Source organism: Schistocerca serialis, chromosome 1 (assembly GCF_023864345.2).
Source record: "Schistocerca serialis cubense isolate TAMUIC-IGC-003099 chromosome 1, iqSchSeri2.2, whole genome shotgun sequence".
In the NCBI taxonomy this organism is placed as follows: Eukaryota; Metazoa; Arthropoda; class Insecta; order Orthoptera; family Acrididae; genus Schistocerca; species Schistocerca serialis.
The window spans coordinates 783607719-783624324 of record NC_064638.1 but is presented as its reverse complement, the minus strand read 5'-3'; the positions used below and the strand labels follow the sequence as shown (position 1 = coordinate 783624324).

The 16606-nt window shown below is 41.1% G+C and overlaps 1 protein-coding gene across 2 annotated transcripts in view; it reads left to right on the top strand.

Moving 5' to 3' along the window:
* Positions 1 to 2992: 2992 nt before the first annotated feature.
* The window catches only part of LOC126483500 (differentially expressed in FDCP 8 homolog A), an 88596-nt gene continuing 74982 nt past the window's right edge, over positions 2993 to 16606 (top strand). The window contains exons 1-4 of one of the 2 annotated variants that reach the window (XM_050106625.1): positions 2993 to 3374; positions 3447 to 3759; positions 3846 to 4010; positions 4090 to 4134. In XM_050106625.1, coding sequence (XP_049962582.1) covers positions 3177 to 3374; positions 3447 to 3759; positions 3846 to 4010; positions 4090 to 4134 — 721 coding nt within the window. In that variant the 5' untranslated portion in view covers positions 2993 to 3176. The remainder of the gene's footprint in view (positions 3375 to 3446; positions 3760 to 3845; positions 4011 to 4089; positions 4135 to 16606) is intronic. The other variant, XM_050106626.1, reaches the window with a different exon arrangement.

The window sequence follows — 16606 nt, the reverse complement described above, 5'->3', positions numbered from 1 at the left end:
TATGGCCTCCATGGCAAGCCATTCTGGACTTGCATTTCAGCAAGACAACGTTTGCCTGCAGACGGAGAGATTTTCTATGGTTTATCTTCGTGATTTCCAAACCCTACCTGGGGCAGCAACGTCGCCAGATCTCTCTCCAATCGAGAACGTTTGGAACATTATTGACAGGACCCTCCAACTATGTCAGGATTTTGACGATTTAGTGTGCCAGTTCGTAAGAATTTGGAATGATTTCCATCAGGACATATGGTAAATCTATCAATTAATGCCACGCCAAACAACTGCTTGCATAAGGGTCTGAGGTGGACCAATGCATTATTGATTTGGTCAGTTTGTGAAGCTCTTCCTCTTGAATAAATCATCCTACTTTACTGAAATTATAATCATTTGTTTGTCCATACAAGTACATCACGTCTACAGATTCCGATAATTCTTTCACGGTGCTTCATTTTATCTGTGTTAGAGTTTACATTATGTATATGAACCAAGAGGGAAAAAAACACTGGAAAATACTAAGAATGAAGCATTCAGAGTAAAAAGGCCGTAACACAGGGATGTAATCCTTAGCCAATAGTGTTCAATCTACACAACGAAGAAGCAGTAGTGGAAATAAAATAAATGTTCAAGAGTGGGATTAAAATTCAGTGTGAAAGGATATCAGTGGTAAGATCAGCTGTCGACATTGCAAGTCTCAGTGAAAGTGAATAGAATTACAGGATACGTTCAATGGAACAAACTGTCTGGCTCTGAGCACTATGGGGCTTAACATCTATTGTCATCAGTTGAAACAAACTGTCTAATGAGTACAGCATATGGACTGAGTAAAGCGAAGAAAGATGGAAGAAATGAAAAGCATCAGAAATACCTGTAAGAACAACGATCAACTTATCATCAGAATTGAAGATCATGAGGTATATGAAGTTAAGAAATTCTGCTATGTAGGAAGAAAAATAACCCATGATGGATGGAGCAAGGAAGACATAAAAAGCAGACTAGCACAGGCAAAGAGTGAATTTCTGACCAATAGAAGTCTACTAATATCAAACATACGTCTTAATTTGAGGAAGAAATTTCTGAGACTATACATTTGGAGCATAGCATTGTGCAGTAGTGAAACGTGAACTGTGGGAAACTGGAACAGAAGAAAATCGAAGTGTTTGAGATTTCTTGCTACAGACGAATGTTGAAAATTAGGTGGACTGAAAACGTAAGGAATGAGGGTGTCTCTGCAGAATCGATGAGGAAAGGAATATATGCAAAACACTGACAAGAAAAAGAAACAAGATGGTAGGACATAGCTTAAGACATCAGGGAATAACTTCCATGATTCTACTGGGAGCTGTATACGGCAAAAAATGTAAAGGAAAACAGAGACTGAAATACATCCAGCAAGTAATTGCGAATTTAGGTTGGAGTTGCTACTCTGAGATAAAAACATTGGCACAGGAGAGGAATTCGAGGCGAGCAGCATCAAAATAGTCAGGAGAATGTGGACTCAAAAAAATTGCTTACATCGCTGCTTTGCAGCTAGAGTTTTGAGTGATTTTGTTACATAGTGCTTAAACTACAAAGAATAGAGGGGAATTCTGCTCCTGTACCATGAAGTGAATAAACTAAGAGTTTGACTAAGTATCAATGCAGCCTACTGATTTATAGCCTGCAAGTTTACGCTTTTTCCTTAACTGCAAAATGGTAGTCTCTGAACTGATTAGCCTATCAATTTTTTCGCTGAAATAACGTGCGTAGGAAGCAGAAAAAGTTCAAAAGAAAATTCTGATTTAATTCTGTTCAGGAGAGCTAGCTGAATGGTAGTTCCTACTACATACAAAAAAGACAGGGGAAGAGACTGCCTAATCCTGTGGTTAAAATAACGTTTGAAAAAGAATAAAATTCAATAAATCTTAGTCTGTGGGCAGATAGCATTAAATGTTGCACGAAAGAAACTAATTAAAATAGAATAGGAACAAATACTTGACAGAAAAGGGGCTTGCAGAACTTTTTACTTTGAGTGGGTATCAAAAATAACGTTTAGTTGCGGTACCGATCATTGAACTACGAAGGAATATTTAAAATTAGTGCTGAGGGAAAATTTCTATCTGTTAATGCATTTCAATGACTGCACGAGGACATATCACCATAGAAACTACTTAACTGCGAGAGAGCCATGGAGGTAAAAAAAATGGAGATGGTATTATAGACTTACCATTGAGGTAAAAAGAAGAAGCGACATGACGCTATAGACTTGCGCTGAACATTGTTTTGAATCCATAGTGGGTGTGAGCCTGCCACCATCTTAAATAGCCCAAAACATTAGCAAACAACTGTTTACGACTGCTTCTTGTTCGTTATTTCTGTCGTGTGCAGGCAACAACGATTTTAAATACTTCAGTGCCTAGATGAACAACATAGCCCAAAACATTAGCATGTAACTGTTTACGACTGCTCCTTGTTCGTTATTTCTGTCGTGTGCGGGCGACAACTGTTATAAATACTAAAAAATTTAGTGCTTAGATGAATAACATAGTCTCAGGAAGGCAATTTCAAACGTTTTTGGTCCTTAAATACACATTTGCTCTAGTAATACGACACATTTGGCCTCATTTTTAATTTCATTTTCATTTCGTTAATGTAACTTGTTTTTTGTTAATATATTTCGAATAACCAAGAAGGGAAGAAAGTGGTATAAAAAGCATTCTTTCATAATCCACTTTTGTTGTATTTGTATCGATAGCAAATCAAATTGGAACTCGGAAGCCAATGCTTGTTTGCTCACTCCAGATTTGCGGGGAGTTACAGTCCATAGGCCCACAACTTATCTAGGTGGAGGTGATCTGCGCTCACAGATCAGAACAATATTTTCCTTATACCTCTAACTTTACTTTTGCGGGCATGTAATATCTGTGCAAATTTTCGGTCTACACGCTACAATATATCTGCGCAGTGTGTTCATTACTTGTTGATTGGTATTTAGCAGCCAACGTACTATCTTCTTCTGCTGTTCTTTGATTCACCCTAGCAGAAAGCAATATGTTATTGTTTGCGAAGTTTGAAGTATCGCATCTGATGTCATAAAGATTGTCTTATATGCTACCTGGTGAAAGTGGCGTGGAAAACTATGCTAGTTTTACGTATCCGTACTGGATGCTTGTCATCTTTTGTTATGTGATAGCCCGTTTATGTCCATTACAAGCATGATTTGCGGAAATACAGAGTGCGAGGAAGGAAATGAGGATCCCATCAATGTCAGTCGCACTCTGGCGTCGACACCATCGTCATCAACATCAGGGTGTATATCAGGGGACGATACGTGGGATGGAAAGTCAACGATTCCGCCAAGTTTAATAAGTGTGGCGAATTGCCTTTCGATTTCAGAGGTATATGATGGATCGACTATGTTGCCTAAACATTGTTGCATTTGTGAAATCTGTAAAACATGATATTTACAGGATGGGCCTGGACTTACCTCAGTGGAAGAGTTGACGAAGGCTGTGGAGCAATGCAAGGATATGGTATTGGAAAGTCCAGAACGCTCGGAGGAGAGAAAGTGGTTGGTGAGGCGCTTAATCGAACTGCGTTTGCGACTGCAAGAAGCACGAGATGTGGCTGAAGAATTAACCTGTAGCCCTCGGGAAGATATCAAAGTACGCTTAGGGCATCATTTTGTATTTCAGAACCAGCCCGTTTCTGCATCAAAACAATACTGTGATAGATGTTGTGGTGCTGTCTGGAGTATGATTCAGTCATGGTATCAGTGTAGAGGTACTATATTCTTAATAGAATGTGTCTGTAAATAGAGTTCAGCTACGACCTGTTGTAAGATAAGTAGAAATTGTTTTCTTTTTCAGATTGTTTGTATGTTTGTCACACTAAATGTCTTGCACAAGTATGCAGAATTTGTGCTCATGTTATAGCATCAGAGAATCCACAATACATTAAGGACATATGCCCAGAAGTAGGACTTTCTGCTCAGTCATACAGATGTGCAGAATGTAAAACACACATAACATTCAGTAAGTGCTAGAACTGTTTCCTCTTGGTAGATAATAAGCTAAATATGTAAATTAATTGCAGTTTTTTTTGTTAATGTAGCCTTCCCAAAAGGACTGACATGTTTTGGACGGCCATTCACATCAGGTATAATTCAATGCCGTAAAAAAAAAAAAAGAAAAAGAAAAAACACACACACACACACACACACTACTTTATAGTATATATGTTCATGCACAGTAGGCTCTATGAATGGGGCTGATATCAGTTTAATTTATTTTTGCGAGATATGATTTTCATTTCGCTTCAGAAGTTAATACCTTTTGATCATCTCAGCAGTAATACTGTTACTGATGTTAGCACACATTTTAGCTTTCTGTTCAATATATTCTTCTCTGCACATTTTGAATTAAATAGTCTTATGACTGCATGCCTTAGAGAAAGCTTGTAGAAAGTAATAGGCTACTGCAGAATACTTGCCACTGATTGAGTTCAAGACGAATGGAAGATTTTACTGATAGAGTGATTAGAAAAGGAGAATGAGGAAGGAAATTGACCACATTTTTTTAAATGGAACCTTCCAGAAATTTGTGTTTAACAGTTCAGTGAAATCCCAGAAAACCTAAATCTTTGTGGCCAGACAGGCATTTGGTATGTCATCTTCTGCTGTGGGACTTTTCTTCTTAGAGATTTCAGTGCCTTTCTGACATCAGAGTCTTTTTTTACACTTACACACTTAATTGGGTTTTTCAGGTTTCATGGAATGACTTCTCCAGCAATTTCAGTATAGTGTGACATTTTGTTTGTGTTGTAACTTATTAGTATAGTAAATTTCAGAAATGATGCTTCAGGTTGGGTTGTATACTAAACCTACAAATGTATCTTTTGTGTAGTGAAAGACTGAACTATATAGTAACTCAAAGACTAGAATAGGTTGGCAGTTAATAGCTTTGAGTGAGTTGGCCAAGTCGACGAATGTATCATGACAGTCTTTTTGTTACATACGTTGCAAAATCCATGGTTACATTGAGTCCATGATCAAATCCCCTTACTTTTCCACTGTGATATGATATTTTCAAGTTTTTAATTTGTTAATGATGCCAGTGGTCGATCAGTGTAGTATGACATTTTTAACCAGGCCTAATCGTGATGATAGATCACTTACAGTATTTTATCCTCACATACCTATTTGCATACTGCAACTGTTTTTTTATAGAAATGTAGCAAGTAGATAATTTCACTGCCTTTCTTTCAGGTTCGCACAAAAATGTTTGCATTATTTTTTTATGATAAGTATCTAGACCTTAAGAGTGGTTCTTGATGAATACATATTGATAAAGATGTACTTCTGATAGCCTTTCTTATAATGGAGGTATGGTTGTTAGCAGCGAACTACCACTACAAAGTAAAATGTTGTGCTTAATATGTGGTTCTGAAAGATATGCGGCAAATTTGAACATTAGACAATTTTTAAAAGGGGTGGCTCGTGAGCATACATTCTAGGGGTTCACAAATTATTAGCTTCAGATAAATATAGGGTGTGAACATAATAGAATCTCCTGTACAGCAGTTATGCTTATCAATTTTCTTTTTAAGGAACCTTCCTCACACCTACAAAGAGAGATGGGGCCAGTGTGGGCAGGGATTGCAACCTGAGGCCTGGCCACCATGTCCAGTCAACCCCCCCCCGCCCCCTCCTCCCTACCTGCCAGTCCCCTGCCCCCCCTCCCCCCCGGGAACCAAGGAAAGTTTAGGAACGTGGAGTAGAGGTACATAGAACATCAATGATTTATTTATTTAGTAGTTTTCTTTGTTTATCTTTTTAATTGGTTTCTTTGTGACCATTTGGATGACCAGAGAACAACTAGTTCTAAGAGTGGGAATGGCATGGATCCATTGCTGATAGCAGACATTTTTCTTGCCATCAGCAAACAAGTAGTAAACTGTGTTCACATATCCACTTCACAGAGTTTGTCTTCACTTGTGGAAAGTATTCCAAGTCCAGAAAGAGGAGCAGGTGAGGATTTATCTGATGAGGAGTTGTACAAGTAACTAGAGCCAGCGTCAGTCGCACCAAGAACCACACAACAGGATGTCTGTAAGGTGAATCCCATGAGTGCATGACCAGCATACTTTCTTCCCATTGACTGTAAGGTACCATGCAGACAGGACATCAGTGGCAAGATCAGGAGTGCACGCCAATCACCGGACGGCATGCCATTTGACATGGGGATGCTTTTCCTCAATCACATTCTGTGACCTGTACTGCTGAAGAAAGCTGCAGATCACCTTTATGGATGTCAAGCTCATTGGCAGTATTGCAGTATGGATATAGCTCTGTTTGAGGGCAAATTGGCAGAAGGAAAGAAAGGATGGTGGGATATCCAAAAGCTGGATAGGTGCTAAGAGAGAAATTGGTACAAAGGATGGTCGGATATCCAAAAGCTGGATAGGTGCAAAGAGAGAAAGTGGTACAAAGGCCTGCACCAAGAGGTTGGTAAGGTTTATTGGGCAACGCTGCCACAGCGCCATGTGAGACCTTATGAAAAGGGCTATCACTCTGTTGGGGACACAATACAAGCATAAACCATCCATGCACAGCAGGAAGGTGAGGGTTTGTACTGTTGTCTTGAACAGCAACATGTGGCAAACATATGAACCCAATGCCACTAGCCCAGCTTGTGGTTGGGACAGTAGGCGCTGGCAGTTGAGGTCAATTGTGTGCCGCATATCACTTGCGAAATTGAGTCCTAAGCTTCAGATGGTAGCAGCTACTCGCAGTGGAGCAGCACCGTGTGCAGGAAGTCCTGCTCATATAGCCATGGCACTCAATTTGTGGATGTTACGGCAGTTACCAGAAGCTTTGCCATAGGTGGTATCGCATGTCAGTGACTCCCTATGAAGAACGATTATGAAATCATTCACATAAGTAGTGCAGCTGTATACGTGGCCACCGAGAGATGTCCCAGACAAGCGTTGACAGAGGCCGCAGAGCAGGGTATCCATGATGAAAGCATACAACATTGCCTAGAGGGGGCAGCCTTGATTCACAGAGTGCTGGATCAAGATGAGAGTAGTGAGATGGCCATTGTTGAGAAGAAGACAAACTGCGATGTAGTATGAGAGTATCCCATATTGCGGAGCATCCCTTCCAGGTAGTTGTGATCAACCCGATCAAATGCCTGGCTGAAGGCAAGAGCTGCCAAAAATTCAGGCACATGACAAGAGTGATTGTGTTCTGATATTGACAGAGGCCAGTGTGGATGTTATTGACACCTCCCAGAGAAGTTTGATAAGGGAAACCACGTACTGGGCCATCCTTTTTAGCTGTACAACCTACAGCTGGATAAAGATCTGTGTGCCACTGTAGAGCAATGTCAAGGGCTGGTAATCGCATATCTGTGAGGTACTCCATGGCTTACGGATGGGAATGATGAGACCGTCGAGGAAAATGTCTGGGATCTGCGTGAGAGGTAACATATAATCCCAACAAATTTTTGTCCGCACCAGTGCCGTTAGGGGATGAAATGCCCGATAAAACTCCAGTGGGAGGCTGTCGGGGCCAGGCAACTTGTTTTTAGACCCGGCTTGGTAGCATCACGGACTTCATCCTCCGTGATGTCGGCAGACAGATCTCCATCATTGCATCCCTTGGAACTGACTTTAAAGCAGTGTTCAGGAGACGGCCATAAAGTTGGCTGGGTGGTGACATTGTGCAGAGTATAGCATAACATAATTTTCATTGAGGTCAGACCCTGCATCGCAATGGCTATCTAACCACCACCCATCATCAGTCGTAAGAACATTAATTGAAGTCTTCTGATGGTGGTGCCATTCCCCTATCACATGATACATAGATGAACACTCCTGCACTAACCCATGTGTACAGACGCTGACCATAGCTCCTTTAAAGTGACAGTGAGAGAGGGATGAGAGTTGTATCTTGGCACGATTCACTGTTGTCTGGTGCTCTTAAGAAATGCAGCACCATAGTACTTTCCCAGAGAATGGTGAAATAGAAATCCTGGATTCATTGCTGACGCGCCATGACCTCATTCCATAACCCATCAAGGCCTAGCAGAGGGCAAGCTTTGTATGGAGCACCCAGTATGGCAGGGCAGATTGATATCTATCAAGGTGCCAATGAGAAACTGCCCATGTGGTCTCATTGAGCTGCCAGAAGTCGGGTGAAGTAAGATGTATCATGTTCAGTTTCCATGGTCCATGGCCGTGCCACACCATGTGGCAGCAGAGATTGATGGTGCATATATATGCATCATGGTCAGAGAACCCAATGGGCCAGACTTCAGCAGCCTGTACCTCACAGACAATACCGTGGTGGATATAAACAGTGTCAAGTTGACTGCAGGAATGGTTAGTGAAATGCATAAACACCAGATGATCATCATGAACATGCTCTCAAGAATTTAAAAGGTTGAGGTGGTGGAGAATTGTCACTAGTGCTGTGCACAGTGTGTGAGGTGACAGTTGGTCTTTGGATGGCTGGGTGGAGTTGAAATCACTGTCCTTGATCAGTGCATTCTGCCAACCCAGGAAGAGAGGTTTGACTGCCTCGGAGAAGGAAGTGGAATATTCGCGGCGGCGATGCGAACCAGATGGCGAATGGATGATAATTCTTACACAGCTAAATGTGAGAGCCAGACCTCTGGCATCATGGAAATAGGCAACTGCCAGTGAGGGTACCGTCACGTAGGAGGATCGCCACCCCACTACTATTAGGGGTAGCATAGAAGATGTGCTGTAAAACCATAGAGAGCACAAAAGGTTGCACCGAGCGAGGTGGCACAGTGGTTAGCACACTGGACTCACATTCAGGAGGACAACGGTTCAATCCCACGTCCGGCCATCCTGATTTAGGTTTTCTGTGATTTCCCTAAATTGCTCCAGGCAAATGCGAGGATGGTTCCTTTGAAAGGACACGACCGACTTCCTTCCCCGTCCTTCTCTCATCCGATGAGGCCGATGACCTTGCTGTTTTCTCTCTTCCCCCAAATAACCCAACAAACAAAAGGTTTGTAACATGCACCTCCTGAAGCAGGGCAACGTCATTGTCTGCAGCATACAGCTTTTCGTGGAGTAGAGGCAGTCTGTGGTGTACGCGAATGGTATTGATGTTGACTGTGGCTATGCAATAACTCTGAAAAGCTGTCATCAACGGAGGAAGGATTAGCCAAACATGGGGTAAGTACAGGGAGCTCCCGGTTAGGCCCCCATGGAAGGGTATATCACTGTGAAGGAGATGGAGCCAAAATCTCCAATGGGGCTACATCATTCTGTGTACATCTCCAGAACGCCCATCCTGAGCGTCGACGCCATCCACCCAGGTGACAGATGTCTCATTGGGCTTGTTCTGTAAAACACTATCAGAGATGTGCTCACATGTAGCACCAGACACAGAAAGGGAGACAGCCGCATCAGACGCAGGCAGGGGAAGTTCGGTGTCTGTAGGTGGATGCTGACTGGAGACAGAGGCAGGGAAGGACATCACATTGTCAGGTGCAAGGGCATCAGGGGACAGCACATCATCAATTGGAGGGTCGTCATCCTGTGCACACATCCAATGGAGGCAGTCATTGGAAGGAGTACAGTTGTCTTTTCCATTTCCTTGGTGACCATTGCTTCCTAACATGTTGTTCTGTGTCGGGTGGCAGGCGGCTATTGTCCGACACGTGGCCAGATGACAGAAAAGTGGAGGTTGGTACAGCTCCGTGATCAACAACCATGGGGTAAGGACAGATGGCTTGCATCTGCTGACTGCCATCGGCATTAGTACTGCCGCTGGTGGCATTATAGGAGAGGCAGGCAAAACATCCATCATGTCATTGAGAGGAGTGGACGCCAGTGCTGACTGAATCAGAATAGGTACAGCAGGCAGCCCTGCCGTGGACACGTAAGACAGAAGTAACACTGTGGATGCCACAGAGAGAGTGACCTCTCTGATTGGCATCCAAACCAATCTGTCGGAGACATTCAGAACAGACACGACATACCCTGCCACAACCTGAACAAGTGTGCAGCTGGCCATGGTACATGACGACAGCCATAAAGCCGGCAATTATTACATAGGAAGGCATGTGTTTCGTCAGTTCAATTTTTACCTGATGGGCACCATTGAGGACACAGTATCTTTCAAACATCTTCCATGTTTTAGCAACTTGACTGACAGCATTGCTGTAACGTCTAAAGGAGGCCACCACAACATCCAGCAACAACTCAAATGGGAGTTTGAAAACCCGCAATGTTCAGAGACCAAAAGCAGCTTGGTCAAGCATGACAGCCTCTATATGTCCATCAGGGTGTTGGAACTTGAGGTCATTAGCATGGTGCTGCACAGCTCTTTCCTTGCCACCTTTACGCACACAGTGGTAATAAGGATCAAAAAATGAATGCCGAGAACATCTTGCAGAGGGATACACATTTCATCTCATATAAACTGTTCAGCTTTGTACGCTTGTGGTCGTTCACGATCCAAGGGAAATGTTAGTTTAATCATGGCTTGGTGATAGGAAAACGACATGATTGTTGGTGAATTCGGACATTAACACAACCCGCTATGCGGAAATAAGCAAATGCACACTCTTTCGCAAGCAGCACAACAGGTGAGATGCAAATGAGGTGTGCGTGCCTCACCACTGCCAAAAGCAGGTGGAGATTTTGTCACTTTCTGTCAATGGATCTGCTCTGGGAGTCCCTAATTCCTTTGCATCTAACTTTTTTTGGTAATTTTCTTTCCTGTTGACTCAAGAGAATTCACATTTACACTACACCCAAAACCAGATTCCAGCATGGTAAACAACCGACCCCAAACACAAACTGCCATTTGTGGAAATGATTAAATTCATGTAGTACCGTCTACCAATGTGGCCACATGACTAGAATAGAAATGAGGCGCTGAGAACCTTAAGGCCAAAAGCACACTGTCGTCATCCCACATTTAACTGAATATCAAAGAAACGAGTGAGAGAGCTTTTCGTGATTGTTTATATATACATGGGCCTACAGCACAGATAAACCTGACCTACCATAAGATCAACAGATATCAAAAGCTTGAATAATTACTACAGACTCACAATCGATGATGATGTACTTTACGGTTCTCAGCATTTCAAACAGGCTACTGTATGATAAAATCCAAAACTTAAATATATTTAACTCTCATTCATAATCCCACAAAATAGATTTTTCTGTCAGTATAACTGTAACATGTATTGATGTCCGATCTAATTTTACTGTATAGTGAGTGAACTGGCATATCTGAGGATTGTGAAGCGTATGGAGATAAAACTCTGCTGCAGTGTGCTACCACCTGGTGGCATAGACATAAACTTGTAGTTGAGTGGTAACTGTGCACACCGTGAACTGTGCACATTGAGTATCAAATCCATACATATTTGGTCCTTCAGGCAATTACGTCATGCCCGTTATGCATGCACAAAAGCTCCTTAAAATGTGCACAACTAAAAGTGTGCTCGCGTTCCTGATGCCATGGAGCGTAGAGGAATAGCATTGTAGCATAGTACGGTAGATTTAGTGCCGTGTATTTCAGATTACCGCATCTACATTACGTTTAACACCATTCAAAGAAAAATTACCAATATCTCTGAGAGGTGTCAAAAGTTAGGGTGCTCTTGTGCTCTTGCACAACGGCCGCCACTGCTTGTTAAATGAATCATCTGTGCATGGTCATCATCATCTCAGAGACATTTCTAAATCATCTTCACACATCTGAAGCCCATGTGCATATTTATGGGATATGTTACAGAGGCAAGTGACAATCTACAATCTTTCTTCTACCAATGTTACCAACATTATCTTTCATTGTGGATGTGCTGTGCATATATAAGTTAGAAAACAGTTTTCTCTGCTTTATAGACTGTGACTCCCATTTTTCTGTTGATGAGACAGCTCAAACCCTTTGACTCTTGATATGGTTGCCATTTTAATAAATGTGAGCTGTCTCTTTTGAGTACAGTGTCACAAAGAAAAAGAGTTTGAAATCATTTCATGTTATAATTTCATTGTTATAATTTATTTGAGACCCTGCTCGGCTTATTCTCTGCACATTTGTTTTTCCCAGACTGTGAAGATCACACACCTCAATACAGACAAATTGACACAAGACTGGAAATAATGTGGAACCACTGATGTTAAAAAATTATGAAAATAGTGAATGATGGGGTTCAGGAGACAGTAGCATTTGTTTTTCTCTGTGACACATTAGTACTCCCAGAAGTTACAAGGGCATATCAAATATGAACTGGAATTTAAATCTGGCATCTTTAGTACAAGACAGAAATGTGTGCAACCTGGACAGGATGGTGTGAGGATGTCTGGAATAGCAGCATGATGCTGCAGTTTGTGTGACATGACCACTCGAGTCAGGCCACCATGTGTGAGCAAGAGGTACACATGTCTGCTGCACACTGCATAATTAAGTCTTTTGTTAAAGAAGACACTAAGCACGTAGAAATTTTGAGGAGGTTCTGCACACAGTTTATGGAAGAAACCTTTTTGAAGACCCAAGTCCAGGAATGGCATAAAACATTTGTAGAGGTCAGGTAGCTGTGGAAAATGTACCCAACCAACGATGACCATGGACAAGATCAGACTGGGACAACATTTGTGCTGTACAGGACCTTGCTCCAGAAGATTAGCACATAAGCCTTGCTGAAATTGTTTCAAGTATAGGAATAAGCTGTGGAAATGCTCAAGCCATCGTCACTAACAAACACAACTTCTGGAAATTGTCTGCTAGGTAGGCACCTCATATTCTCACTGAGGAAAACAAACATTTGTACCAGGAAGTTTGTCAGCGGCACCTGCAACAACGTGAGGAGGAAATGTGGTTTCACCCTTATATTCCATGTGGATGTATTTTTGTTTGGTTGATTCAATGAAGTTTACAAAAGCTAATTCCGGGTCATATTTGATCTCCCCTCGTATTACGGTAAGCTTATTCTACCTGATGGTATCCCACACATATCAAACACACTGATACATTTTGGTTGAGAGAAGATTCCAAGAAATTAAAGTGTAACATATCACTTATTCTGAAAGACTTAAGATATTACAATGGTAATACTTTGTTGACTTCTTTTGCTGGAACAGTCAAAAAAACTCGTGCTAAAGTTACTGTCTCTAGACAAATACAGGCAGCAAATAACTAAAAGTAGTAGTTAGGCTCATTATAAAGAACCGCTTAAAAAGCTAGTTATTCTTACTGCATCAACATCTGCCATTCTGTTGTGCATGCAGTGTAGTATAGTGTCATACAGTGTAGTGAGTATCTCACTAGTAGATCTATATGTAACCATGAAACAGTAGCCAAGTTTGGACTTGTATTTACTAAGGTAAAACAAGCCAAATATTCAAAATAGCATATTTACTAGAGGATAATTGTATAATATGTTACTTAAGAAGATAAAAAAATATTATTAAAATATGTCTGTTTAAAAAGGCAGTAAAAACATAATTAATAACTAATAGGTACTACGCAGTTAAAGGTAGGGAGAGAACTTGGAGTAGGGGTTAATAAATATAGGGAACAACAACAACAATACCCTGTCACATAAGAATACATGATCATTGTGTAATCCTTTTTACAAGAAAATAAAGTTCTGAAGATCTACAACATGCGTAATACTAATATCTTGTCATTCTCCTGTACTCAACATCTCACTTGTCATTTGGGACACTGTTTTCCAGATGAACTTAAGGGAGGACAGGGATGGGGTATAGTAGAATCTTTGTGGTCCTAGAATCAGTTTTCCAGATAGACTGCTGTGGTGCAAGGGCATGGCTGTATGTATAAGTTATGAAGTCACCAGCAGCTGTCTGCAGTGTGTGCAGCAGTAGTGTAGAGAGATGTGAACAAACAGTATAAAACTGTTTTTGTTATATTATGTTATCTTGTGCAAATCGCATATGAATAGAAAAAACGTTGTGAGATGAGATCAGCTGAATGAGCTGGTGCAGTTTTTAAGACTCTGACATCATTTTCAGGGAGGAAGGAGTTTGCCCTGTCTGACCATAGCGATTTCTTCTTTGGTTTTCCTAAATCATTTCATGCAAATGGTGGGATGGTATCATCAGGAAATGTACTTTGGTTTGTGCCAACACATTCTGTGTTGGTACACTTGAGCTATTTATTTTTGTTGTATAATGACAATCCTGTGTCATTATCACGTGAGCCATGGATTAATAAATAAATAGTCACTATCTCTTGCAACTGTAAGTGCCATTGCAATCCAGACTACTCCAAAAAACTTCGCTTCCCTCTAATCAATCTCCAGTGACAGAAGGAAACTGAGTTGGGAAATTTACCGCAGAAATGAAGCAGGCATGCAAAGAAAAGCAAAGTAGTGCATCCCTGAGTAGCCCTAACAGATGATAGTCAGTAATCACCAAATAAAACGAAACCATTGTTAAACCTAAGAGAATAGGCATAAAGGTGTCAAACCATGTTACATTACTTGAATTTGACAGGGCAGAGTTGGCTGTGTGAGTGCATCATGAAGACGCTAAACAAAGTTACCACCTGTCCCTATTCCACTCTGGGGCTATCTCCTCACCTTGGCAGAACAGCAGGAGTAAAAATAAAAATCGTATTATGAAGATGGTTTCCTTATGATGCATATGGGGTAGAAGAAGTTCGTCATGCAGGAAAACCCATTGTTTGTATCTGCAAGGGACCCATATGATAGTGAAATGATGTGGATTGTAGTCTTGACAGAAATGAATAATCCACTGAAGTGATGTAGCAATCTTTAAAAGTGGATACCAGACTCACTTGTGCCCTTGAACACCATATAATAACAAACCACTGCTATAGTGCACATGTGAGTAAGGAGAAAGTATGTTTCCCCTTATGTGTCTTTTTATGAGACTGTAAACAAGCATTTTTCAATCGCTGTGACACGACACATTCGTGTGTCATGAATACGTATCAGATGTCACAATATTTTTATGTTCCTGTTGAAGAGTAATAAGTTTTTTTTGTTGCATGCATTATGTTTATGTTCATATGTTCCTATTCAAGAGTCTTATCCAATAAATTTGCATCTCATAGTTATTCCACAATAAAAAATGTGTTACTTGTATTTTGTGTGTGCTATTTTCATGTAGGAAAAAAAAAATCACATGTAATGGTGCTGCAAAAGTTTGAAATGTACTTTGGTTTGTGCCACAGGAATAAAGGTTGAGAAATGTGGCTCTAGACAATGAGGCTACTTTGCAGCATTATCATATAGCTTCTCTGCCTGTACCACCTCTGTGGAAACTTTTACTGACATGGGCCAAAATACACACCAAAGCACTTGTATGGGTCACAGTCAACCACCATTGGGTCCTCATGATCTCCAGTCCTTTCATACATACCAATTCAGTGGGAAATAGTCATAGATCTACATTCGAGCCACCATTGCGCAGTCTGGAGACCCCTTTCATATAAAGTGTTATCTAATTGTGAGACTTTCATATAGGTTCTCAGCAAGATGAATTGGTGTGTTTTGTATGTAGTTTCTGTGGTCAGGAATGGATGAATTAAAACATCAATATCAGTTCTCAGAAAACAGCCTGTACTTCGGTGGAATGGGTATTGCTACTCTTCAATGAGAAACAGATATGTAATTGTATAGAGTGAGAACCTATGGGGTAGCGAATGTAAAATACCATTGTATAATTAAGGCTGATGGAAAGAGATCATGATTACAGTTCCTGAGCTCAGTAAACTGTACCACTGAACTGATGTTTGGGAGGAAGAGTTGCCTTATAATACTTCAATGAGAAAGTTAATGTCCTAACCAAATGATGATGTTGCTTTCACCACAAGCAAGTAGTAATTTTAGTGTTCTCCTCACCAGCTATGTGTTAATGACCTTAGAGCATATGCCTTGGAAGGCAAGGGCAGCTTGATGGTACATAAAAGAAGCAAGAAAAGGTATTGGCATGAATTTCAAAATTCTGTAAATCATTTTGGTCATTCATCGAGTGTTTGGGAGACTGCCAGGTTATTTCAGAGACTGTGCAAGTTACACTCTACTAACAATGTAATGCAAGGTGAGATTCTCTAGACCAGCAGAGTAGACAGTGTACGTAGCCTTGCTGAGCACTTGGCTCCAGTCATCACTAGCCTTAGCCAGCTTTCCACTGTCATGGAGTGGATGCTGAGAAAAGTGATGGGACTTCAGATGTACATGTGATTGCATGTGGCACAGGGCACATCCTCAGGTAATGAGAAAAGCATCTACAGTGCATTCCGAAATCTTACACAAGATTGATTGATTTAATTTCATATATGAAATGGGACAATTTCCTGGTTTGTGGAAAGAAGCTATTTTAATTCATCTCTTCAGAAATGTTGTAATTGTTGGTCAACTGCTACCCGGTCATTATCCTAGAATCTAGGCAGCTACATAATTATTTTCAATCTGAGTTCCAGTAGACATCATTCTGCCATTACTAGCTGGATCCTGCCGAAGGCAGCTAGGCAAAGGTATACCTCAGATACATCACCTAATACGTATTTTTCTCAGCTTGGGGAAAACATACAATATTACCTGTATGCCAAATATCCTCAGGCAGCTCCATGCCTGGTTCT